The 25,912-nt window shown below is 42.2% G+C and overlaps 3 protein-coding genes across 3 annotated transcripts; 2 read left to right on the top strand and 1 right to left on the bottom strand.

Moving 5' to 3' along the window:
• Positions 1 to 1,480: 1,480 nt before the first annotated feature.
• smc5 (structural maintenance of chromosomes 5) lies at positions 1,481 to 11,135 on the bottom strand. The gene is made up of 24 exons (XM_084016186.1): positions 10,910 to 11,135; positions 10,309 to 10,450; positions 9,987 to 10,039; positions 9,729 to 9,891; positions 9,289 to 9,423; positions 8,412 to 8,552; positions 8,130 to 8,291; positions 7,467 to 7,538; positions 7,109 to 7,364; positions 6,783 to 6,937; positions 6,289 to 6,402; positions 6,084 to 6,178; positions 5,832 to 5,964; positions 5,176 to 5,349; positions 4,874 to 5,043; positions 4,589 to 4,712; positions 4,219 to 4,341; positions 3,994 to 4,119; positions 3,805 to 3,900; positions 3,571 to 3,675; positions 3,318 to 3,437; positions 2,892 to 3,071; positions 2,315 to 2,410; positions 1,481 to 1,816 (listed from the first exon to the last, which is right to left on the bottom strand). The coding sequence occupies exons 1-24, from the start codon at positions 11,071 to 11,073 to the stop codon at positions 1,691 to 1,693; spliced, it is 3,225 nt and encodes a 1,074-aa protein (XP_083872312.1). The 5' UTR covers positions 11,074 to 11,135; the 3' UTR covers positions 1,481 to 1,690.
• A 2,380-nt stretch (positions 11,136 to 13,515) lies between these two features.
• LOC311017046 (protein FAM107B) lies at positions 13,516 to 17,252 on the top strand. Its single transcript, XM_084015160.1, has 5 exons — positions 13,516 to 13,875; positions 15,092 to 15,119; positions 15,458 to 15,608; positions 15,711 to 15,855; positions 16,609 to 17,252. The coding sequence occupies exons 1-5, from the start codon at positions 13,852 to 13,854 to the stop codon at positions 16,708 to 16,710; spliced, it is 450 nt and encodes a 149-aa protein (XP_083871286.1). The 5' UTR covers positions 13,516 to 13,851; the 3' UTR covers positions 16,711 to 17,252.
• A 1,220-nt stretch (positions 17,253 to 18,472) lies between these two features.
• On the top strand, positions 18,473 to 25,840 carry inavaa (innate immunity activator a). Its single transcript, XM_084014666.1, has 10 exons — positions 18,473 to 18,529; positions 22,307 to 22,403; positions 22,550 to 22,683; positions 22,774 to 22,896; positions 22,991 to 23,225; positions 23,331 to 23,384; positions 23,587 to 23,812; positions 23,948 to 24,094; positions 24,177 to 24,849; positions 25,155 to 25,840. The coding sequence occupies exons 2-10, from the start codon at positions 22,340 to 22,342 to the stop codon at positions 25,245 to 25,247; spliced, it is 1,749 nt and encodes a 582-aa protein (XP_083870792.1). The 5' UTR covers positions 18,473 to 18,529; positions 22,307 to 22,339; the 3' UTR covers positions 25,248 to 25,840.
• The last annotated feature ends 72 nt before the right edge of the window (positions 25,841 to 25,912 follow it).

Below are 25,912 nucleotides of genomic sequence, written 5' to 3'. Positions count from 1 at the left end.
AACAAAACATAAACTAAAGATAGAAAATACACATTTGATAGTGACAATTATTTTGATACAGGACATGAAGAACATTTTCTTCCCATTTATACAACCTGTGCATACAGTAAACTCCTGTATTTGTTTTATTAAATTATAGATTCATACTTGAAATTGGTTACATTGCATTTATAACCTGCTAGACAGGTTAAATGTAAATATACTAAGTGTGTTTCTGGTATATCCTTTCCCAAACACAATGAGCAAACTGTCCCACATTAAATAAATAGCATGAACAATATGTAAATGTCCTTTTCTTAAAATCCTTTTTGCTGTAATTGTCATCAAAATAGATATAATCTCACTGTAAATTTGAAATGAATTGTTTCTCCTTTCCCAATTGCACAGAGAAAAACATATGATTAGCCAACTCACATCACCCAAACAGAGGAACCCTGGCGTCGCCTCCATGACACAAGGATTTCTCTAGGAGAAAGAACCAGATTTTATACCAGAAGCAGACCGTCTCAATTCAACTGCATTAATTTATCTTTTTAAATGTCAATTTACAGGAAGCAGGACATGCTGGGAAGAGGGACCAGAGAAAACACAGAGGTGTTCCACTTACAGCATTAAGTGAAGCTCAGGTAAAGTTCAGTTATAATATGATATGAATGAATAAAACTAAATCTTCTGATTCAAATCTTAGAACAATAGTATCCTATTTTTTGTAGACTGAAACAACAATGAAGGTGATTCATGAAAAGCAAACACAGAAAAAAAGAGATGTTTTTACTGTGACGTCAAAAACGCAAAAAGAGTCTGTTTACATGATACCTTTCGACAGAAAACTCTCAATTAGCACTGAAAATGAAGACCGAGCTCACTCATCTGTCATATTATCAAAATGTTTAAATGTAAGTGGATATGATATAAAAGGGTACCAAAGTAAGATTTCACTTTCAGGTGTATATTACCTCAAATTTCATAGATATTTAAAGGTCATATTGATAACATACCAGGAAAAGATTCATCACTTGACATGACTGAGTCTGTCTGAGTGTCACTCCACTCGACCATGAAAACGCAGGTTGTGCAACGAACTGGCAACCCATTGAGGGCACATGCGCTTCGAGCAACAGCTGCATTGTGACGTGAATGCAGTGGAAGGGGGGAGTGCGAGGGCGACATCTAGTTATCAATGTTATCAATAGCACCTTTAGGCACAATGACATGTGCCCATTTCTCTTCTATTTTTGATGGTGTTTGATCATAATATACATTTCATTTTTGCATATATATATAAAAATATATATATAAAAAACTCTTCTTCTGAATTTTCCAGAAAGAGAATGTATTACCTACTTCATACTGCATATTGTAATGAACCTGTATTGACCCAAATAGCATCAGGTATCAGATATTTATTGAATATTTAAATAAATGTAACGTAGACAGACATTAAGAACAAAGCAGAATATTTTATTAAAATAGAAAAATATGCATGTGAACTGTTATGGGAGAAAAGGTAAGCATGTTGCTGGCAAAATAGAAAAATGTGCCATTAATATTCTCTTTCCAAGGTTCATATAGAATATTCAATCTGAAATAAAACAGCTTAACATAAATTATGATGTAATACAGTAGTATATTTTGAACTCACTGAACAGGAAACTAATTGAATTAGGGCATGACAGGCCCGATGGTGGGTTCATGCCTTGGTTTTTCTTCGTCTGATGAAAGCTCTCTCGTCCCACTGATTGGGGGGAAGCATGTGGCTGCCGTTATGGACACACAGGACGGTCATCTCCTCAGCGTACTGAAGATTCTGCAGCAGCTGAAGACAAATACCGAAGGAGCAAATCACTCATGGGTCACATAAAACGCAGATTACAGAGTCATTCAAAGCATTTTACACAATATATATTTTTTTTTTAACCATTTGGGCGCAGCAGGAACTAGACTAACACATTTTACGGTCATATATACTGTATGTAGAAAACAATCCACCGTTTATTTACCGTTGTGTTTCCGACTGCTTGATGAATGTAAGTTAAATAATCACTGTTTTTAACTCCGATATAGCTGCTAAATGCTCTGCTATGTTCACCAGTGAGTTTCTAACTGTGTCTGTCTGTTTGGCGCCAAGTAGGTAGTGTTTCAAAACATTCTATAAAGCGAAGGCAAACTTTAGTGTTGGGTGATAATTCTCTTTGATCACAATGAGTGACCTTTAACATACAAGTAGTCATGTGGTCCATAGTTAATATCAACCTATTGATTAAAGAGAAAGAGACACAGACACACACACACACACACACACACACAATCTCACTTTGGGTGTTATGAAGAAGTACTGGGATGTCGTCTCTTTGCAGGCTGTGCGGACCACAATGTCAAAGACTCGTCTCTCATTTACAGGATCCATTCCCTGCACAAAAGAGAGAAATAGTCTCAGTCACATTCCCAGAAGAAAGCAGATGACAACTAACCTTTGCGATAAATGCTGGTAGGCTTGTAAATGAGGGGGAAAACATACTCAAAGCTCAGCTTCTAGAATCATTAAGAAACATGCTAAATCTCCAGAGGACGGAGGAAACTGATATGAATCTTGATTTGGGCATTATCCCTGCAGGTCTGTTCTTTTCATCGGATATTTTTTTTATCTCATTAATACCTAAATTTGGTCAAATGTTAGACCACAGACTGAGGAACCAGTAATGAATTTTTGCTGCAGTTTGGACCCAGGAGCACTACTACGAGGCCATTTATAAAGCATTTTACATTTTGACTCATGAGTCCTATATTAGACAAAGAAGCACAATCCCATTTCCCTGATATCAGACGAGGTCACGGTTCTTTTGCAGCTCTTTTCTTTCGTTCATATCCTCACAAGAGAACGAGAGCACCACCTGGTTGATCTCATCCACCACTCTGAAGGGGCATCGGTTGAGCTCCTGCAGGGCCATGAGGTAGAGCATCGTGGAGACGCTGCGCTCTCCTCCGCTCTGATGGTAGGCGGTCAGCTCGTGGAGCTCGGTGCTGCTGTGGAACTTCACCCGAATTCGGATCCCATACTTGTCATACTCCTCCTGCAATGAAAGTCAGCATTCAAATTCTTACTGGCTGAACCAAAAAACATGAATTAAAGTGGCAGTCCGTAAGATCTGAGAGGCGTTGCTTCTAGCGGCCTCTTTGGCTGTAGATGGAACTGCAGGCGATCCTACTTTAAATGAAACAACCACTGTAATTGCTCTTTGACCCTGAGCTGTCAGTGTGTGTGTGTGTGTGTGTGTGTGTGTGTGTGTGTGTGTTGTTCCCTGTGTATCAGCATTTACCTCATTCTCTGAGTGCAGGTCAACTTCCCCTGCACACTGCATGGAGCGGAAGAAATCACTGAACTTGACATTAATCTGCTCCACCAGCTGCTTCAGTGGGATCAGCCAGCGCTCCTTGGCCTGTGAAGACCCATAGAGAAATCACTTCACACACACACACAACTATAAACAGGTTGGCCATGCTGTCATGTAAGAAATCACAGATCGGACTATATTTTAACCCAAAAAATCCCATCAGTGGCATATCACGTACCTCTGACATGTTCTGTCGGTAGGATTTCAGGGACTCGCTCTTGTCTTCCAGCTCTTTCTCTAGAACTTTGATCTCCTGCTCTCTCTTGCTGTACTCATCCACAACCTTCAGAGAGAAGAAGATAAATATTCACCATCTGAGCGTACACGCCACGATGTATTCAGAATCACAATAAAACGGCAGTAAATGGTCCAATCGGAGTGTCCTGAGGATCAGCTGGAGTTGCGCTCTTACACTTTCACTGAGGCCAGTGAAGCACTCAGCTCTGGATCGTTCCTCATTCAGCATGGCATCGATCTCGTCCAGCGTGTCGGGCAGCTTGCTGAAAGCCTGTATTGACAAAAAAAAAAAAACAATGACCATTCATATTTTTTTAAGCTAATTCGGAAAATCAGCAATATAATAAAACACCAAAACACACACATTACGCAGGTCTTCAGGTAATGACTCGTCAGGTTGCATCCTGCAGATCATCTTGGCTCTCCTCAACAGGCCCTTGCACCGTTCTGTCAGCTGGACCTTCCTCTGGTCCAGACGGCTGCAATTTTCCTGCAAGAACACGTGCAGTTAGGTGACATCAATGCTACAGAGCCAGGAGTAGATAATGAAATACAGGAATTCACATCAAGGTGCAAGTGAAACACTAACCTCAGTGGTGTTGAGTTCAGAGGCGCCATCTCTACAGTCATTCTCCAGCTTGGCCTTCTCAGCCGTCAGCCCCACCGTCTCCAGAGCCAGGTACACCTTCTCCATAGTCAGCTTGGATCGCAGCTACAGACGAAGTACAAGGAGAGGCAGACATTCAAAGACGGAAAAATGGTCAGACAAAGACTCGACGTTTAAAGCAAAGAATGAGAACAAAATATATCCATAAGAAACTGTTTTTACTCATTAAACAATAAAAGTTTGCAGGTTAAATGCAGAGAAAAGTACCAGTGTTGAAGTGAAGTAATTAACATGATATAAAAAACAAATCAGTCATATACAGATGCTTAGCTCTACGTTCAGTGATCCATACCTTCATCTGGGCCAAGAACGCTGTGACTATGGACACCTTCTGGGAATTGACAGCTGCAATTTTCTCTTTAGTCTCTTCTTCAATTTTCTGCAGGTCAATGACACTGTGCTCCATCTGCCTCAGACTAAAAACATGGAAAACGAAGACTCATTTGAGTATATTTGCATGAACCAAACTAACTCTCCGCAGAGATAATTTCCTAATCGAGTCATGATGACTAGAAGTAGATACAGAGGTAAACATTCTGTGCCAGTTGGGCCTTTTGACTATTAAAGATAGACTCGCCTGTCTTGCTTGGTACTGATCTTCTGCTCCAGTTGCCTCTTTTTGCCCTTTATTTCACAAAGTTGCTTCTTCTCTGCCAACAATTCATTGTCACGGCGATCCAGCGTGGCGGCTTCTGCTTGCATGGCCTTCATCCGCTCGTCGATGTCTCGTAACTTCGAGTCACAAGCCTACGCTCACAGTGGGGATGAACAGTTAAACTACTGCCTCGGTTAATCCTATCATAATGAGATGTCTTTAGGTATATAATTGAAATGTTGGAGTTCTCTGCTTCCAAATTAGTTTCTGTGTCTCCCCCTTACCTTCATCTGCTGCTCCAGCTGTCGTTTCTCGTCAGCATCCACAGTGATGGTGAGGTACTGGGAAGGATGCACTGCAGAGTTACTGGTGCTGATCTTGTTGGAGTAATGGGACCTCTTCAACGTGTACCTCTCCTCAGTTGTGTATAACACCCGGAGGTAGGGCTCCTCAATCACCTGTGAGAAAGAAAATGATAAAAAAAAAATGATCAAGGTGAGCAGAAGTGCCTTTTTTAAACTTACATTTTTATTTCAGTTTCAACAATTCATACAATCATATTTGCAAATGTTCTGCCGTTTTTCAGTTAAACTTCCCATACCTTCTTGGTCCACATATTATAGGTTTTATTAAGAACTCTTCAATTGGGGTGGGCTCCATAACTTTATTGCATTCAATATGTTTGGTAAGAAAGCTCATTATTGTAAATATTGTTAGAAGAAGGGGAGAGACTATTTCTAATTAGGAAAATAAATACTGGAGTGATTATATGATGTTAAATGATGCTGCCTTTTTTTATTATTTGACTTGACCGACATATTTAGTCTCAACTCACACCATTTATCTTCTTATCTGACCTTTTATTTGACCAAAATTGCATCCACTTCCCTCATACTCTTCTGTTGTGATGTGAGAATTTGAACAAAGTGGGAAGACGTACCGTTTTAATCATGGCTTTAGTTTGTTGATTACCCACTGGGACGTCATGCACCTTGTACTGCTGACAGAGGTAACTCATCACCTCATCAGGGGCATCGAACAGCTCACGTAGGTAGGTGAAGAACCCAAAACGCCTGCAAAATTAAACATGAAGTATTTATAAAAACTATGATCATAGATGCGGACCCAATTACACATTTTGATGTGATTTTGTAGATAATTACATATCAAGTAAGACTGATTTTCCTCTCACCTCAAGGATTCAATGTTTCGGGACGGCTGCCGCCTGGAACACGACTCCTCCGGAGCACAAATGGAGTTCACCCTCAGGTTCATCTTGTCACGGGCCTGATAGTTGGGACAGATCAAACAACATCTCTTATTTGGAAGGGCACTGGAGGTCCCACACAAAGGTAATCTGCACTCAGAAGTATCCTCATCCTCAACGCCTGCCTGACCTCAGCCATGAATCGCTCCATGTCATCTTTTCTCTGGAAGACAAACGCCCGCAGATCTTGGAACGGGATGTGGTTCTCCACGAACTTGGCAAAGTGATGATCTTTTACATTGATCTGAAGAATGACAAAAGGATTTGCATGTAGGTTATGTAAAAAAAAAAAAAAATCACGATAATGCCTGCTGTCAAATAAACTATTTTTTGTGAAAAAAAAAAAAACACTGCTAAGCGAAGAAACCTCCCTAATTTCAAAAGAATAAAATCAAGAACGTAAATCTCAACCGCTAGCATTGAGCATGCCTGAAAGAGCATGAATTCTAACTGTGTCATTAATTGTGTTTATACAGAAGCCAAGAACTATAGTTATAAACACCTATAATATGCTTATATACACTTACGGTACATCTACATGTCTTATAAATAATGTATTTAATGTCTATATTCTGCTTATAAATGCTAAATAGGTGTGGGGGGTAAAATAATGTGTTCACTCACCACCAGCATCATGGGCTCATGGACATTTCCACTGAAGAGTTGTCGATTCTGTCTCATCCACTGGAGGGCGGTGTGTGTGTCCCTGTGGCGGGCTCGCAGCTTCTCCTCTTTAACGTTCATCATGTTGTTCATGTCGTTGAGCTTTCTCACCAGCACTGGCAAATAAAACAAATAAACATCATCTACATGAACCCCATTCTGTGTTCTCTGACTTTGAATACATGGTTGTAACCGACACTACTCCCATGTTAGCAGCATCGCATGTTAAATAATTAGATCTCTGTTGATGTAGTTCAGAGGACTGACGTAGTTTGTGGGAAACTAACTTTTGGACTCGGCATGAATGTTGTCCTTTTCCCTGCGTAGATCTTCCTTCTCTCCTTCGATCTTGGCTCTCTCCTCCCGGATGGTCCTCAGCTCGACGTTGACGGCATTGATCCGCGGTGTCACGTCGGGCTGATCGCCAACTTTGGCAAGCTCCGCCTTCAAGTCATCAATGGTCCGTCTGGTGTTGCTGATTCGCTTTTGGTGGTCTTCCTCTTCCATCTGCTTCAGTTTTTGCGTTTGTTTAATATCTTCAACCTGTAAGGAAGAAAAGGGAGAGTTATCATTCATTATGAAGATGACAACATAGATTTCCTACCATAAGCTTTGAGAGCTGTCATTTTCACTCCTCTTTCTCACCTCTTTGTGTTTTCGATCCAGCTGTTCTTGTTTCTGTTTACACTTCAGAGAGGCTTCTTTGATGGCGGCGGTCTAAAACAACAACACACTCACAGTTATCATGATATCACAAACATTTCATTATTCATTAAACTGCAGAAAAACAAAGCTTCTCATTTCCATGACGACACTGAGGCTACTTTGAGGTTTTAATACATTTTAACTGCTCCTGTGTCACATTCAGTGAAGATGTATTTAAGAATTAAACTCCCACTATAAGCTGGCATGATTCTCAAGTGTGCCTCTCAAAAATGTCTGAACATTTTTATTATGCGTTTCTGTGGGCAGCATAATGCTCTGACTCACTCATAATGAAGTTACAATGAATGGGAAATCCCCATGAATGCCCCAAGAGTCTCTCCATAAAACCATTTAAGTCACTTGATGGACCTATGAGAGCTAAAGGCTGGACCTAGAATTATAACTACATAGATACGCACAGATCATAAGGACTTAATGGTCTGAAACCAGCTGCCATGCGGTCTGATAGTTTGACTGATTTTCCCACACCTGCCCTACTTTGCCTCCGACTAGCTCGTAGTCATGGCCTCATGAGTTCATATCAAAAAGCTTGTCGACCTCGGAAGTAGATTTATCGGAAAGTAATAACATTTGGTTTTTCACCTTAGCCTTTATTTGTGCTTCAGTGGGCTTCAGCTGGTTATCGATCAGCTGGATCTTCCTGAGCATCGGAGTCTGGGTCTGCTTCAGGGCAGACAGCTGCTTTTTGGCCTCGTCTCGTTCCTTCTTCACAGCCTCAAGCTCCTTACGGGTTGTTTCGTACTCCTATTATTCGAGGGAAAGAATCTTTGTGAACACAGTGAAAAGATTCACATTTACACTGACAGCACATTGTGTATATTTGCCTCTCCCTTTCATACGTGAGGTTTCATTTCCATTTCTCACCACCCACGGTTTCTTCTTGTCAAGCAACTCAATCACGTCCAGATGCCTCTTCTTTTCGTAGTAACGATTCACATCATGTTTGTTTCTCTCGTTCCTCTGTTTGGCTTTTTCCAGGAAACTGGCCTTCTCCTTCACAATATTCTAAAAAAAAATATCAAAAACAGTGAAAACCCCCTAGAGGATCTTGAGGCCTGCAATGCTGCCTTAAAGTCCCAGTCGGCAAGTCCGGCGGATCGAGGGCACTTTGTCAGATTTTGAATGTTTACAACTCTCACGCTCCTCCCCCACGACCACCGAGCTCCTTCCCCTCGAATTCATGCCCTTTAAAATCCCTAGATCACGCCACCTTTGAAACGCGGGTCTGATGTTGTCTCTGGTTTTATCACGGGCACCGTCGCAATCTCTCTTTTTCCCTTATTTTCCACTGGTGTTTTCTTTTCTTTTCTTTTCGTTTCGGTTTTTAACTGAGGAATTGGAAGCGTGTTGCTACTGCCCTCCGCCTCCCCCCTGTGATAGTGGAACGACCCGAGGGGGGAGGGGCTCTGTGTGTGCACGAACACAGCCCTGCGTGCTGATTGGACAGGATGATCCGGGCGCTGTCGATTTTTGCAAAACAAACAACAGGCTCTACTTGGACGTAGAGGCGCGTTTTTTTTTCTAAAACCAGATGATTTATGTTGTTCTATCGGAGCATAGTGTCGGCTTCAGTGAATATGATCAAAAAAATGTTGCCGACTGGGACTTTAATATGGAAAAAAGTAAGGTAATGGATGATGCAGCTTTGTTTTTGTTCTGTTAAAAACCTGAGCGGTGACAGACAAATGGAAAAAAATAGGAATTCCATTTATTCAGTGAAAGAGACTGATATTATGTTTACCTCAAGTTCGCGTTCTCTGTTGCGGAAGTTTTTGAGCTCACAGTGGTACTCGTACATCTCCGGTGGTCCCACTGACTTCTCAGTTGCCTCCAGCAACTCAATTTTGGACATCTTGGCAAACTCTCCCACTTTCTCCTGTTGAGACAAATCAACCATACCAACAAAAAGAGGAAAACAGTACGATACGTGTTATTGGATGTGAGATTTAAGGCAATTTTGAATGATTTGAACCAGGCTTTCTATGAATAAAATAAAGCTGTATGTGTCCGCCACGCCTGCACATTGACTTAATATTGAAAGCTATGTTTGAAAATTGGAAAAAATAATTAGCCGCCATCAACAAATATTTAGATCACACAACTAATGCCTGGATTATGCAAATATCCTACGATGCGATAACACAATTTAAACAGCCTGACCTCTAATTGACACAAACATACCTGAGGCAGAAATTGGCAGAGGTTGCTGACTTGGATACGTAGAGCCTTGACTTCTTCTTCAACCACTTTCTGGGCGCAGTGTCTTCCGTTCAGCATCCACTGCGACTGATTGTTCTCCACGTGGATCTCTCTGTTAATCACTAAATTACCACCACTCTTGTACCTGGAGAAACAACAAGGAGTTTGATTCTACAATCAGATATATCGAGGAAAAATTATAAGTAAAAGCGAGTATCTGCAAATTTTCATAGAACTTACAGTTCGATCTCAATAAACCCTTTACGGCACCCGCGTTTGACATAGAGCCCAACCTACAGGAAAAAAAAAAATAAACAAATAGTTTTGATCATCATCAGAATTATAATTGAATTATCTTAAATAACTGTATCATAATTTGACTGACTGACACTGATTCAATGGTCTCAGATAAACCATAACATGCAGGGTTTGGGAACTATGAACAATGCTTAGCACCTCATCAGCTGGAAAAATATCATTCATCAACCTTATATCGTGCAATTTATTTTACTCCGGCCTGGTGACATTCAGAGAATGACTCGTAGTGAACTCTGCTCTTTACCTTGTCACCTCTTCCCAGGATAGCAGTCTTGCCAGCCAGACCCAGACAGATGGCACACACAATACTAGACTTGCCAGTTCCATTGGCTCCAACAATCATATTCAGATTAGGTCCAGGAACCACCACAGAGTAGTCATAGGTCCTGTAAAGATGTATATGCAGTGTTTTATAGCATGTCTGAAACCTAAGCCACATCCAAACACATCATAAAATAGAATAGTAATCTTCAGAAAGCACGGTTGGGTTGTTTTTATCTCTCTCGATTCACTTACACAGTAATATAAAAAAAAACAACAGCTAGGAACAAGAACAAAGACTAGACAGCACTGTTGTACACAACACGTCTACATATATGAGTGTTTTGCAAATTGTAAACAATACAAATAGTGTAAAGAAATATTGAGTGGCAATAACGTTACATGAACGTGGTGATTACGTATCTTATCTTAGTGGTTGCTGGAGTTGGTGATGTTTACACAGGTGAGAGCACCCTGCTACAATGACAGGTTGCGCTAATTTGTTAGCATGTCTGCTAGCTTAGACGCCGGACGTTAGACATCGTTCCGCGCTGTTGACTGACAGCTGAAGAGCAGAAACTTACAGGAAGTTTTTCATGGTGAGGCGAAGTATGGATCCCTCTACGAAACGACCCTCCTCGCCAGTTCCCTGGGACGTACTTCCTGTGAACATGGCCGCTACGCTGTTAGAAGTCTGCGAGCCGCTGTTTACATGACTTTGTCGCCGTTTTTTGCCGGCCGTAGCCATGGTTAATAAAAAAGGAAGAAAGGGAAGAAACTGAAAGCACGGCGCGCCGTTCGGTCTCGCGCGCGCTTTGCCTAGTATTCACTGAAAGCTGGTTGGACGAAAGAAGTCACGTGTATACACAAAGACTGGCGTCATCATAAAACGAACGTTGATCATCGCGAGATAAAAGACATCGCCCCCCAAATCTGTATATATTTTAAGGATGGCGTTAAGGAAAATCCCAAATCATCTAATTTGATTCTTAAAAATAAAATGAATAATAGATATCCACAGTCCAATCCAGTAGGTGGCGGTAATACACCTGTAAGATGGGTTACCAACCACCGTTAAAATCCACAGAAGAAGAAGAAGGCGTAGAAGAAGAAGAAGAAGAAGGCGAAGAAGACTATTATGTTAGGAAATACTTGTACATAGAAAATGTATAAAGACAATAATAGTCAATGGTCACCGGCCCCAATGTGATGCGTGTGTTCATGTGTTTGTTTTACAGAAACTATTTTAGATAAGTTATTTATACTCATGTGTTTTAATGTCTAGTCTACCTGCATTATTATAAATGGGGTGGTCAAAATTTTACTAACAGGTATTAGGTTAGGATTTATTGCAGTGTGTGGAGTGTATTAAGACTGAGTTTACAATCGAAAAAGGAAAGGAGACATGGACGAGGTTGCATAAAAATCGTGATACGAGGCCATGAAAGGAGAAGGTCTTTTTTCAACTCCATTGTAAAAGAACACTTGGATATAGTATAGGAAAAGTAAGAGGGACAAAAAAACAAGTTCCACATTCACTTTATTTTACTCAAGAGTGCAAACACCTAAGCTTCGACTGAATCCCCATAGAAATTGGTGAAGGAGTTTATTCGCAGCCGGTGTCGACTGGAGGATCATTGCAGCTCCCAAAATTACTTTCAAAAGTGGTATATGGATAGGGGAGGATATATTTTAAACGCCCTTTCCACTAGAACATGGACAAATGCAAGCGGCGATTAGAAAGTTGGCGACTACGCAGGAACTGCAGGCTAATTACTTTTACTTATAAAAGCACCAATCTTACGGTGCTGCGTTCCCTTACAGTTCTTTATACACCTAAACGTACAGTTGGGTTTCTTCCGCACACAATCCCAGGGAAAAGGAGGTGCCGACATTATTTTACAACAATGAAACAAGTAGCTTGTCGACTCGGTCCGTCCTCAGCCGTTAAAACCAGCGATAATCATGCCGGGCTCCTCGCGTTGCTTCTCGGTTGTGGTTAGATCAGAATCGCCTCTATACTCATTGTCCAGTGTGAAGCTCGAGACGAACCCAAACTCACATAGAACTAGTATATCTGATCAAATCATCACCTCTGACCACAACACGAAGCGTGGAGGCCCTGGAAGTTATCTCGCCAGCTACTCATCGCCATGGAGGCTCGAGAGGGCTTTTTCTTATCATCTCTGATCGAAGCAGAGCCGAACTCCGACCAGATCAAATAAGATCAGTGTGTAGGTTTTAAAAGTACGCATTCACTCACCAAACACTACACATTCACTCACCAAACACACACACAGACATACGCCATTCACAACCCATTCAAACTGTGAAGCAGGAACATCCGGGTCGGCTTTAAAGCTCAAAGCCGCAAGGCATCATGGGACATTAACCCTGATACTGACCTCTAGTGGCCACCAATGGAAAATACCTCCCATTCTTCTCCTTTCGACTTGAAAATGACAGAAAATGTAATATCAAACAAGTAATGAATAATACAATAATATAATAAAAGTCAAAACAGAGTAAGAAAAATAATATTTAATAATTTTAGAAATAATGTAAGTAGGCCTATATGAAGTAATGTAACAGAAGAATTGGTGTGTATATGTAGTGGAAAAAAAACAAGCATGATATTAAAATGATATTTAATTTATACTATTTTTACATTTTCCTGCCTTCACAGTGGTAAAGATAGATTCCACATGACATTTATAATCAATTAAACAGAAACAAAACAGAGGATCTCAGTTTAATATTAATGGGATTTATAAGATAGATTGTAAGATTAATTACATTCAAATAAATATGGTAGAGGAGGGAATCATAATTCTTAACACGAAAAAAAGGTTACTTTACTTTTCCCTCTGAATTTTTGCTATTGTCTTCTAAAACATAAAATATTTACTTTTCAAATGGCCATTTTCAGAAAAGGTTTATTACAAGTTTAGCAAAAAAGTTCTACCTGCAAGTTAATTAATTGTAAATGCAATATTTTCCAGCAATTGCATTGAAATGGCTAGAAAATACATAATGAGGTCAACTGGTCATATATTCTGACACACTGACACAAACCTATGTTTATGACGGTTCAATCTGCTTTGTATGATCTGTCGTTTTATAAGACCCGATGAACATAGAGTAAAAAATCAGACTGCCTCGCACTTTAAAAAGTTGGTTTGCCTGAAAGCCTTTGTTGTTGGAGTCAACTTGTAATCGTGACGTGTAAGGTCGGTTTAAAGCTGTATTTGTGTCTGCGGCAATTACCTAATCTAGCGTCCTACACCCTGTGGGGGTTGTGAGGTAATCTTGAATGGCCTAATAAGATTCCAGTGTCCACTACCACTATTGACTACTTCTGGGTGGCGCATTGAGTCTGAGAATCCCTCATCAACAGCAATATGTCGGACTTAAAGAGCAAAGAAAGCAGACCGACCATGTGAGGAGGAAGTGTGATTCTTTTAGAAATGGACTAAAACGTGAAAACTGTTACTGGACAGAAACAGTGGACCTCCACCATCCTGCCATGGAGGGGTCGGCTGCAAAAAAAGTGAGTTGTTTTCTTCCACCTTTACTCTTGTCTGCTGAGCGAGAGGTCAACGTCTGGTCTGACGGCCATCTGTCTAGTGGTTTAGTGGGTTTTGTAAGTGTAGCCTCAGTGAGTTTACAGTCACAGTTTATTTTGAATCCTATATATCCAATAGACTTTACATCTGATAGAATTATCTTGCACATTAGGATGATCAAGATTATTGAATTAGCAACATTACAGTCGTTTATAGTGTGATTTAGTTCAAGGGGGAAAGTGCCTTCATCAAGGGTTTCTATCCACAATGAAAGCTATCAAACACAAGCTTTATACTCATGAGTGTTTGTGTTGCTTTTTATGTTTACTTAAATGCTCCATTGATTCTCAACTGATTGATTCAGTTTACAGCACTTCTTCAGAAAACCGATAAAGCCTGATTTTCCATTTTCCACATACGATGCAGAGTGTCTGTTGTCAAGGGAAAGAGGAGATGTGAGATTAGGCAGAGAGATTTTGCTGGAATCCATCCCAGCCCTGCAGGCTCTGACTGCAACAATCGCTTCCATCAGATCAGAAAACCCGCCAGCTCGAGGGAAGAGGGGCAGGATCTGCAGGTTTATGTCTGTGACAGGAGGGGTGAAAGGCACACTCCCAAATAGAGTGCTGCTCTAAGAATCCCAGAAGCAGTAACAGGGATCTTGTGGTCTGATCTCGGGCATGCACAGTTGAGAGGATTCTCACATCTACCATCTGTTATCTGCTCAATACGATCCATTCCTCCTGGTGATCTGGTTTCAGTGGGTGTGGCGGTGGTATATATATCGTATTGTGTTACGGTAGGAGGTCTTGCCAAGTTTACAACCCATGTTATATGTGTCATAAACACAGATGTTTACATAACTTTCCTTTTTAATTACTGGTGGAACTCTAGTCATGTTTTGCCAAAGACGATCACAGTCTGGCCAAAGCTACATCCCTCATCCCCCATCACCTTCACACTCCAAGGAGTCTGAACACAGTTCACCTGCTTAAGCAGCACAGCAGGCACTGTCCCTTCCTGCTCTTGCAGTCTCTAATTATACCCGTGGTATCCCTGCGGCGAGGATCCCAATTAAGATGATGTTTTGATACATCAATGTTAACATGTTTGTCTCAGCTAGTGGCTGTGGAATATACTTGTCCGATGACTAACAGGGTTTCTCTTCTTTTCTGTTCTTTCACACATTTTAACCAATAGAAACCAGGATATGGACATCACAAAAAAGGTATCTTAATGCACACATGCTGAACAAACATGGACATAAACTTAAACAGTTAATCAGTGTAGTAATCAACATATTTGATGGTTTAATCTATTTGATGTATCAAATAGATAAATCAATCTATTGCAATGATAGATTGATTGATCAATCAATGGATGAGGATTTGTCTGATTACATTATTTAACCTACCTATTCAAGTCTCCTTTTCCCATCTTTAATTAATTTATCTAATTACGTTGTGACTGAAATGTTTGATGGCAGTCAAACATTTCCTATAAATCCATCTTAAGATCCGAGGAGGAAAAGTAAAGTGGTGGTAATATTTATTTTGTGTTTCTCAGAGACTTCTGTTGGCCGCCCTCGGATCTCCCGTCAATCCACAGCAGACGGCAGCGGTGACGAGGCCCTTACGCCCAGGAAACTGAACGGTTCCTCGGGGGAGACACCGAGCCACCAGAACCTGCACCGGGAGCTGCTGCTCAGCCATAAACGGTACAGGAGGGCCAACACTGAAAACACACTCTCTGGTCTTAAACAGTTAAAACAGAGCAGGGTGGATCCTGTGTTTAACTGGGACTCTCACCCGCCATGCAGGGGCCTGCTGCTGGAGGAGAAACCGGAGCTGACGCGAGTGTTGGAGCAGCGCAGGCTGGAGCTGCACAGGGAGGAGGAGCTGGCACAACGGCGGCCCTCAGACCTGGAGACGGAGCTCCGCAAGAGGCAGCAGAAGCTGCAAGAGGTCAGGAGAAGCAAATAACACCTGATTTATTATCACACCATGAACATTAAGGAAATATCAGGACCAATACCAGACACATGCACAGCATTCAGTCAAGCACGGCTCACAACAGGATGGAAACTGTTTCCAGGGGACATTAAAAAGTGATGCACACTGATGGAGATGTGTTGAGCTTTCTGCAGCGCCTTTTCTAAATGCTGTGCATGTCACAAAGATTTGTCAAATTGATGTTTTAATGTGTCGTCAATTACAATTTTTTCCTAAATACCACATGTGTGGTTAAAAAAATATGTTTTGATTTGCAGTGTGTTCTTAGGGCCACTGTACCCCCTTTAATCCTTACAGATGGTTGCATTTCAATAATGGTTGAACATCCAAAGAGGTCTGATTAACTTATATTTCATAAAAAATAATAATAATAATAATAATAATAATTAAATAAAATTACAAATTAAAACATTTTAAAAATAAAAAAAACTTAACAATCAATACTTTTATAATAAATAAAAATGTGTATTTTTCTGCTCCCTTACCCCTTTAATCATGAAGACCACTCAGATGTATCAACCACAAGGTTGGAAACCAACAACCGACTTTATATTTCATCAGTAAATAGCAACCAATCTCTGAATCTGACCATGTTTACACTCAAATACAATTACAGCCTTTTTACTATATTTTGTTGGTCTGGACTAACCGGATGGTGGATGACACTGACTGGCCGATTCACTGCCTTGTCTTTTGTCTTTCCAGTATGAGCAGGAGGAGATCAGGCGGCGGGAGAGCCAGCAGAAGATCCCAGAGTTTGTCCGTGTGAAGGACAATCTGAGGCGGACACAAACGTCTGAGCAGTGATGCTCTGAGGCTCCCATCAGTCTCCGCAGCATAGAGGTCCTATATCTCTATGGTCAACGTCTGCTGAATTAGGCTGCATATACAAAAAAGAAAAGAAACATCACATAGGCACCAGCTCATACATCTGAAATATCAGAATTTCTTTAAGGCATCATGCATACCAAGATACGCATATTTAGGAACAGGTCTCTCTTTCATGAGGGAGTGGAAGTACTCATTTTTTTATTAATTGTTATGTAGATCAACATTTGTTGAAGGAAAGTGGATGGATATTTTTTATGTTTTTTTATGGTCATTATGTTTATTTTGTTTATCTTGTTTCCTCCTGGATTGAATGAGCATGAGACTGTTTTGTTGTTTCTTGGAAGGGACAACTCAGTCTGATTCGTTACTTTCTATATGACCACCATGCAATTATGTCCCATTTCTCAACAGAACTCCTTTGTATTAATAGAAAACATGTGCATGTTTGTGTATCTCTCTCCATCATGACTTTATGATTTTTAGTGTGTCCGTGTTCTGTGGAAATAAAGGCTTTATGGTTTGTTGAGATGTGTTGTTTTGTTGGACACAATTCAAAGCACTTGGGATTGATTTGCATGCAGCCCTTCTCCCAGAGGAATCTCATGCTTCTTTCACATGGATATGGGACTTTGTTTAATTAGCTGATCTTTTCATTCCATCACGGGACGAGAGGAGAAAGCACAGGCCATCTGGAGGAGGCTTTTCAGCATATATAGGCTAGGAATACCCAAGGGCCTGGTTAAGGCACTGCAGACACTTGGATTAGTCAGGGAAACCACCAACTGGAGGCAAATAAAAACAGCCTGTTTGTTATTTCAGAAATGTAGATCATTTTTGTAGCACGTCTCATAAACAAATGAAGCCCATATAAATTCAGCAGTGTAAGTAATCAACAAGTATAATAAGCCAAAATGACTTGTGAGATCTTTAAAACCATAATCTGCAAATTAACTTTCATAAATTCATTCATGAACTACACACAGTGCTGTCATGAAAGTAGAAACGTACATTTCCCTCTAAAATGTGGTGTATAAAGTACCATCAAATGGAAAGTATGTCAAATTTTGCCAGTTATTTTTCACCACTGCTGATACAATAAAGAATAAGAAAACATAATAATAAAAATATGACAAAGTTTAGCATTTAGTTTAGTAGAATGAAGTTGAGCCAGGGAACAAAAGTAGCCTACATCCTTCTCTACAGTATAATTATGTGTATTTTAATGTAGGTTTCTTGGACGAATGGATTCCTCGTATTGGTCCAAACACCACACTTTTCCCCCCGTCATCATCGGGGACAGGAAGACATGAGTGTGGTCTTGTCTACCGCCACTACTCACCAGCTGTCCTGGGTTTTATCAAAAACCTGTCTCTCCCTCCGGCCATTCTTCTTTTGTGTCTCTTTTCAAATTAAAAGCCTCCTCGGTGAGTCGCGTGCTGCGTCGATACGCAGAGCGTGGAAGCGTCAGCAGCGACGGATCAAACCATTAAAACATACACTGGGGGAGATCACTGCAGCACTAAATGTATCTTCTCCAGTTGAAAAAGATGTATTGGTGAAAACAAGTCATTTTAACAATACAAACAGAGAATATAAAACGTGTTTAAGTAAATATAAATATAAAGAAAATAAATTAGCTTGCAAATATATACTTAATTCCGCTATTCCCCCTTCACCGAGATGGTGGGAGCTACCGAAACAGATGTCCCAAGCGTCGCTCTAACATCTGACTACCAGAGAAAGTCATCTCCTGCTACCTCAGAGAGGATGCTGTAGGAGCAGATATCACTACAGGGTGAGTACACAACACTTTACAACTTAATGTATGAGGGAGAAACACGAGGCAAGCAGCAGCAGCATTAGTACAAACGATATAAAGTCGGGAGGAAGTGTGTGTGTAAGGCGAGGGGTGATGTTGAAACTATTTTAGAGAATCGCGAAAGAGCAATTTAGCTTAACCGAATTAGTTATTTAGCTTGTGACGTGATATAACTTTCTAAAACACGTCATTAAGATATGCGCACTAAACTTCAATCATGAGGTATTTGTGTTTCATTTGTTTCTGATACTTTTATTCAACGACATTCATTTGCCTTCTGGGCCTCTAGTTACTAGTCACTTAGCATGTGATTAAAACTTACACACATGATTTGAAATGGAATATTTTAATAGTGTGCTTTGCCATTTATAGCTAGTATATTATAGTAAATAATGTGAGGATCTAAAGAGGATCAATGCAACATAACTTCTTCAACCACTGCTCCTCGTTGAAAAACACTTGTGTTAAAGAACTGTAAAATAAAGGTTTGTGTACACAAATAGTCATTATGAGTAATTATAATTAACGATACTAAACAACTGCTATCTGGAAGACTGAGTTTATGAATATGAACGGGTTTCTTTCACTGATTAACGACTCCAGGATTTATGTGGGGCAGTAGGCTGGCTGGTGGCAGTTGTTTGTGCCCAAGGCAGCAGAATAAACACCACCATCATCAGTCCACATGTTGACAGACACGCTGTGCTACCGTGGTGCTAAAGACAACACCTCGGTGTTGTCTTGCCCCTGGACTCCCCCAGTTCTTTTGTAAACCCTGGGTGCTGGCGGGTGAAAAGCTGCAGCCACATCCTGCCGAGAGCACCGAGATGACCATCAGTATCCATTCATGGGCCTCAGAAATGATGACTCAGAGGGACAAGGTGTCGTGATCCTGGGCCAGCCCTTCAGCCTGTGGAGAACAATGGAGTATCTCTGCTTGCCCTCTGTATTTACGCTGTCGTTGGGCTGTGACAGAGCTGGTGTGTCTGGCCAGCATATGGCCTCCAGTGACTGAGCGCAGGCCGATATGGTGCCTATTACCCCTGCATTGGTTCTGCTGCAAAAGACCCTTGCACTACTTAACAGTGTTGCTCTGACAAAGGAAAGAGGCTGACAGTGTTTCAGTCTTTGATACAGACTACTCATAAACCGGCCCTTTTATGTTACAGCAGCATGTATGTGAAGTTTCCGCACTCGGCAGTGTTTCTTTACACAAAGATCTGACTCCAGCTTTGTAATACAACACTTCATTTTTTTCTCCCGTCGCTCCCCCGCATCGATGCACTTTTGTTCCAGCAGACCATATTGTGTGCAGAGTGGATCCATTTTGCTGAATGGATTTTGGCTTTTCACCCGACTCTGAAATAAGTCATGCTGTAAAGTCGTTTGGTTTCTTCCATAGTATCAGCATTCAGTAGAGAGTCTTAATTACAGGGTCCGAACAGGCCTTGGTCTGGTTTCAGGCATCCCTCACTGTTTCCTCGGCGAGGCTGGTCCCCATTGGTAATTCCAGGGCCGACCACAGTGGTAATGAGTGTGGCGGTGGTGGCTGCGTTCCAGGAGATCGCAGCTCCAAAGGCTCATGGGAAAGGGTGGTGGGGGGAAGTCTGGGAGACAGTGAATCAACATCGTGATCTCCTGCCATAAACACCAACTTCCGCAGATGTGACGTTGTCACAGTCCAGTGAGCGGCGAGGATGGGTGGGATGCTCAGCTCCCATCCCCGACACCGTTCCCAGATAGTCGCCATTAGCGGTGATCACATGCAACGAAATTGTTTATGTTATGATTACGTTAATGAAGCCGGGTGGAGACTGTCTCCAGGAAACAAACTGCTAGTTGTTGCTCAGTCAAAGAAAGCATTGTTTTTTGATTCCCCATAACATTATGATTTCAACACGACTCCAGGTTTTTATGAAAGCTATGACAAATGGCATCAACGTCTTGGCAATAAGCTGCAACTTTTTTTAGTGAGATCTGCTCTTTTACCCAAACTCACTCACCCACCCACTCACTCAGCCTAGACCTCCGACCACAGACTCTTGTGAAAGTCTTCAGAGAGTTATGGGGTGTAAGTGGGTAAATCCCACATTACCCTGCCTGTCTCTGATTACCGGGCTGGATTCCTGTTGACGTCTTTAGTCTTAGATTGCATGTGTCTGAGATTGGAGCAGGCCACAGTAAAAAAAAAAAAAAAAAACTCAGCCCTGTTCCTCTCCCCACCTCTCACTGCAGCCTTGTCTCAATATTGGCCCGACAACGCTGCTCAACCCCGAAGCGGAGTTGTCAGCAGATATTGCGCCCACAGCAGATTATTGAGGCTGGTGGGTGCATACAGGGCCTTTGTTGCAGTGTTGTTTTACTGACTCGAGCTGCCTGCGCCTCATTGTGCTATATGGCTACTTATAGCTGTGCCAGTTCACATGAGTTGCGGTGGTGAATGGGTCACGCCACCGGGATACACAATAATATCCTGTCTATCTCGTTCCCCTGGTCCCCACAGGAAAAGGCCCCGATACCGATCTCCGAACACCGAGGATGAGACAGGAGTTGAGGATTATACACGGGCGCCTTAGAAACACATCCATTCATGTGGTGTCTGTTTTCAAGCCACCTCGCGTCGGCTTTATTCCTGACTAACAACACAGCGTTCACTTCCTCGTATGATGGACGCGTCGTTGGCATGATATTAATGCAGAGGCTGCTCAAGGAGTCATCGAGTTCATGAGCTATTTATATGTGAAGGTGTGGCATTGAAGGAAGTGAGGCTAATGTTTTCTATAATCATGTTAGTGCCTGTAATGCTCTGCTAGCCGTCTCTAAGAGAAGTCTGGGGTGGTGGCAAACATGTGAGATCCAGAATTAATTAATTGACCTAAAAAAAAAAAAATAAGGGAGAAAATAAGGGCAGCAAGTTCCCCCTCTCGTCCTGAGGCGATCTCACCAAAACAGTCACACACAGACGGTCTAGTTGTGTTTTAAAAGCCTCGTCTTATCCCAAAATATTATCTCCAATTTGTTGTTGTTGTTGTTGTTTCCCTCTTATTGCTGTCGTTTCTCTCCATGTCGCGTTTTTATTTTTTGTGTGTGTATTGTCGGTCAGATGTTTTATGGACAGCAACAATGGCATAGAGCGGGCCATAAACATGAATTGTGCCTGTTTGTGAAAGTGTGTTGCACAGGAGTCAGCAGGGACCTGGTGATCTGATGCTGCGTGGACAAGCCCAGCATTGAGACATTCTTCCACTTCAAAGCCCCCAGAGGGTTTTCTGGACACTGGTTGAATGGGAGCTGAGGGAGGGGGGTGCGTGGGGGGAACAGGTGCAGTCCATGAGTGGGGTAATTCCTGCTGCCATCTGCTTTCTTTTTCGGGGTCTGGGCTCTTTAAACGCCCTCTGACACGCCTCACGGCGACACGCTCCCCTAGCCAGCCACACCGTGCCCCGTTGCCATGGCACCGCGATTCGGATTAACCCCCGCACATGTGCCGAGTCAACCATTGGGGGTCGGTCTCTTTTGTGAGGGAGCATGGGGGGGAGAAAGAGGTGGCGGAGGGAGGAGGAGGGAGATGGAGAGCTGCATGGACAAGTGTGTGAAAGGACACTCGCCAGTCATTCACTTTTGTTAAGTAAAGCAGCAGCAGGGAGCATGAATGAAGCCATGTGGTCAGAAGACAACAGGAGAGTCTGTATTCATATGAGTGATGGATCTAACTTTTTTACTAATCCGGTTAACATTTGCTTATTTCAACAGCTACTTTAAAAAGAAATTCTCCAAATAGTCAAGATGACGGCCATCGAGAGTAAAGAGGAGATCAGTGACACTGACAGTGGGATTATCGTGCACTCTGGTAAGAGCATCACTCCAAAATATTGATTTCCATGTATGTCATGTATAGAGGGCTGCCTAATCAATATTAAACACGATAATACTACTGAAGCAATATCATGTTGTTGTTTCTTTATATTTTAACAACCTTCTGTGTGTTCACTGCAGGTCCAGACAGCCCCACGTCCCCAGTGAAGGACCTGACCACCCACACCAGAGCCCTGAAGCTGAAGCACCAGTCTCTGGAGGAGCGTCTGGAGCTCTGCCTGCTGGAGCTCAGGAAGCTATGCATCAGGGAGGCAGTAAGTCATTTCTAGATGATGATAACATGTATCACCAATACATCATTTTGTATAACACTATAATAACACTTTCATTTTTTTAATGTACAGGAGCTGACCGGTAAACTGCCCTCAGACTATCCTCTAATGCCCGATGAGAAGCCACCCCGGGTCAGAAGGAGGATCGGGGCTTCCTTCAAGCTTGACGAAGGTCTGATCCATCTGGATAAAGAGGTACATCCATCAGCGGTTGCTATTTTGGGGGCGAAAGAAAGAGATTACAATTCATCTGCTAAAACTAAATGTCAAAAATGCACATTGGTTGTAGGATTCAGAGCTGCAAGGGCTGGAGACCGACTTGGCTCTTCAGCAGCAGATCTATGAGGCAGCACGCAAACTCTCCCTGGAGGGGAACCTCAGTAAACCACAGAAGAAGAGCCGGTTGCAGCAGTGCAAGAGGGTGGAGAAGAAGGTGAAAGATCTCCAGGAGGCCGTGTTCCAGCAAAGGATCAAGAGCGAGTGCAACTCGCCCTGCATGAGCATCTCAAACAACCAAAACAAAGGTGAGTTGCACTGTTGCCCTCTTCAGGCCCAACAGTGCACTGCACAAATTAACACATTCAGTGGCTTTGAAGGACATTTTTAAAATCTCCCCTTTGTGTGTGCAGATCTGTGCATGTCTGATGACAGTTCCCTGTCTGATGTGGTGGCCCTGGATGACGGTGAGTGGGAAGTTCGTTTAGACATACAGATATACATTCAAAGAAACATTTAGAATATTGTCGCTCTCTGACAAACTTGGATTTAGACATTCAGTAAAAACACACGTGCTTTAGAATAATGTACGTGATAGATCGTGTAGGTTGTAGATATTTCTGTGCAGCATGACACTGATTGTCTAATGCTCTCTGTGATCATCCACAGATGTGGACTCTCCCAGCCCTCCCTCTCCTCCAGTGTTGGGCACTTCCTATTCAGAGCCACTCCAGCTGTCGGCTTCGACCCTTCAGTCATCCCAGCGGTCATCGAGTCAGCTCAGAGTGGCATTTGAGCGTTCTCCCATCCAGAACTCTCCGTGGAAAGAGTCCAGTCTGGATCAGCCTTACCAGAAGGCCACAAACCTCCAGTCTGCTTGGAGCAGCAGGTCCAGGTAGAAGTCTGAACACATCGAATACACAACTGCTGTGTCAACATGACTATTTATCTATAAAGAAAAGAAACAACAAGGAGCTTGATTCAAATCTCGAAGGATTTGTAACATCCGTTGTGTTTTTGTTGTGTGCAGTAGTCCAGCAGGAACCCAGGTGTCTGCAGAGAACATCATTCCTCTGTCTCAGTTCCTGAAGAACACGGCCCTGCGTCAGAACCACTCCACCAGTGCCCCCTCCACCCCAGAGCTGCATGTACGCCGACAGGGCACCCAGTCCTTCAGGTACACAGAGATACATGAGTGCACTAATGCACAAAGAGCAAAACAGCATGCATACTAATAATTTCACATGATGTCTCCTCAGACTTCCCAAAAGTAAGCCGCCTGCTGAGCACCTCAGCTCAGAGAACAATAGAGCCCGGCTGCCCCAGCGGTGCTGCGTGGCTGACTTCAGAGTGCGTTCTCCAGAGTACTCTCCCTTGCACCCTTACCAGTCCAGCTCTGAGGACAGCAGCTCGGAGCACTCCTCCTCCTCCTCCTATGTTAGCTCTCCTGGCAGGGACGGTCCGACGGAGATGCCAAAGCTCTGCCCACCCCCCTATGGATTCCACTTTGGAGCACAAAAGAACGGGCTCTCCAGCCTCGCCGGTTCACACAAGAACACCAACCAGTCTCAGTCTAGCTACATTAGAGCAAAGGCAGACGATGGCCCCCTCTCCCCCCAAGACCTGGACATGGGGAAGTGCTTCCTGTCCTCTCCTCCAGTGGTACACGGCCCTCAGCAAAGACAGTGGCAAGAGGGAGCATCGCCTGCGCGGAGAATCATAAACCCCCCGCCGCCTTACACCAGGCTGGTGCGGACCCCCTCGCTGAAGGAGTATCCGAACCACGCCATCAGGCTGATGCCAAGGGACATCGTGTCGGAGGAGTTGAAGTCCTGGCATCAGAGGAATCAGCTGCAGAAGTTACTGCCAAACTGCATGGATCAGCAGAGTGTCAAGATCCCCGCTTCACCTCATCTGCCTCGCTTTACCCAGGTTAGCACTGACAGTAAAACTGTATTAGGGAGCCAGTCTGTTGATTATTTTATCGATAAATCCATACTATAATAATATGATAATTTTTGGTTTGTAAAGCATCAGAAATCATGAAAAATGTTCATCACAATTTCCTGTGGTCAAATCCTCACATTTGAGAAACAATTTTGTGGACAAATTGAAAAATGACTGAAACAATTGATTTACTATGAATATTCTTTTGTTCAACTAATCAGATATACAGTAAAATAGTGGAATGTATGTACAGAATGTAAAAGTTGAACACTGATTTCCTGTTTTCACAGGGTTTGGGGAACGTGATCCTCCAGAGAGCAGCAGACGGGACTCCGGTCCAGTGGTTCATTGCAGAGGATGCAGAAATCGTGAGCCAAGTGTGATTGAGATCTCTGCTGCTTTGCAGTGTGTTCAGTAGGATGTGACTTAATCCTCACTATTTATCTCTGTATTTATTAAGGCTTTGGACTCCGTGAGATTGTATGTTGACATGATGCAGAAAATGCGTGCCTGTCGGGACCCTGAAGTTTTAATTTAAAACTTAATGTAAGGTGGTATGCCAATTTTTATTTATTTCAAATTGTTTTCTAATAGATGCTTCTAAAATTTCTGGTGTGAATTTAGATTCATAACAGATTAAAAACACAGTCGCTGTGGTTTCAAGAATTTCTTTGTGTCTGGCACACATTTTGCACATGAAATTCATCCACAGTAGTTTTCAAATAAGTTTCCCCATTCCTAATATAAATTTTTATGTTCTACTATATTTATCTGTGAATGAGAGTCTACCCCTCTTTATATATATAGTTAAGAATTGAACATCTAGCCATCACATGAAGTGATCAGAATCTTAACGTTTGCTATTAACTCTTAATAATTAATCGCTGATGCCTTAAACGGTGGTTTGATGAATGTTTTCACTGCAGTAATGTGTTTTCTTACTAACCAAGTGATTGTATGAGTTTGGATTTGTTTTGTATATTTATAATAAAAAAATACAGTTGTATGTTAAGTTTGTCGCTTTGTTATCTGGATGGTATTTTCTGAG

This window comes from Eutrigla gurnardus (assembly GCF_963514095.1).
Source record: "Eutrigla gurnardus genome assembly, chromosome: 8".
Lineage (NCBI taxonomy): Eukaryota > Metazoa > Chordata > Actinopteri > Perciformes > Triglidae > Eutrigla > Eutrigla gurnardus.
Note: the sequence above shows the minus strand (reverse complement) of the source record. Positions and strands in the feature narration are given on the sequence as shown.

Coding starts and splice junctions, on each gene's coding strand:
- smc5 (XM_084016186.1), bottom strand. CDS start 11,073: ATGGCTACGGCCGGCAAAAAACGGCGACAAAGTCATGTAAACAGCGGC. Junction 5,044..5,175: donor AGCTGGAGCAGCAGATGAAG/GTAAGGGGGAGA, acceptor CTGTGAGCGTAG/GCTTGTGACTCGAAGTTACG. Junction 1,817..2,314: donor ACTTCTTCATAACACCCAAA/GTGAGATTGTGT, acceptor ATTTGTCTTCAG/CTGCTGCAGAATCTTCAGTA.
- LOC311017046 (XM_084015160.1), top strand. CDS start 13,852: ATGGAGGGGTCGGCTGCAAAAAAA. Junction 13,876..15,091: donor AGGGGTCGGCTGCAAAAAAA/GTGAGTTGTTTT, acceptor TTTAACCAATAG/AAACCAGGATATGGACATCA. Junction 15,856..16,608: donor GGCAGCAGAAGCTGCAAGAG/GTCAGGAGAAGC, acceptor TTGTCTTTCCAG/TATGAGCAGGAGGAGATCAG.
- inavaa (XM_084014666.1), top strand. CDS start 22,340: ATGACGGCCATCGAGAGTAAAGAGGAGATCAGTGACACTGACAGTGGG. Junction 23,385..23,586: donor TGTGGTGGCCCTGGATGACG/GTGAGTGGGAAG, acceptor GATCATCCACAG/ATGTGGACTCTCCCAGCCCT. Junction 24,095..24,176: donor CAGGGCACCCAGTCCTTCAG/GTACACAGAGAT, acceptor ATGTCTCCTCAG/ACTTCCCAAAAGTAAGCCGC.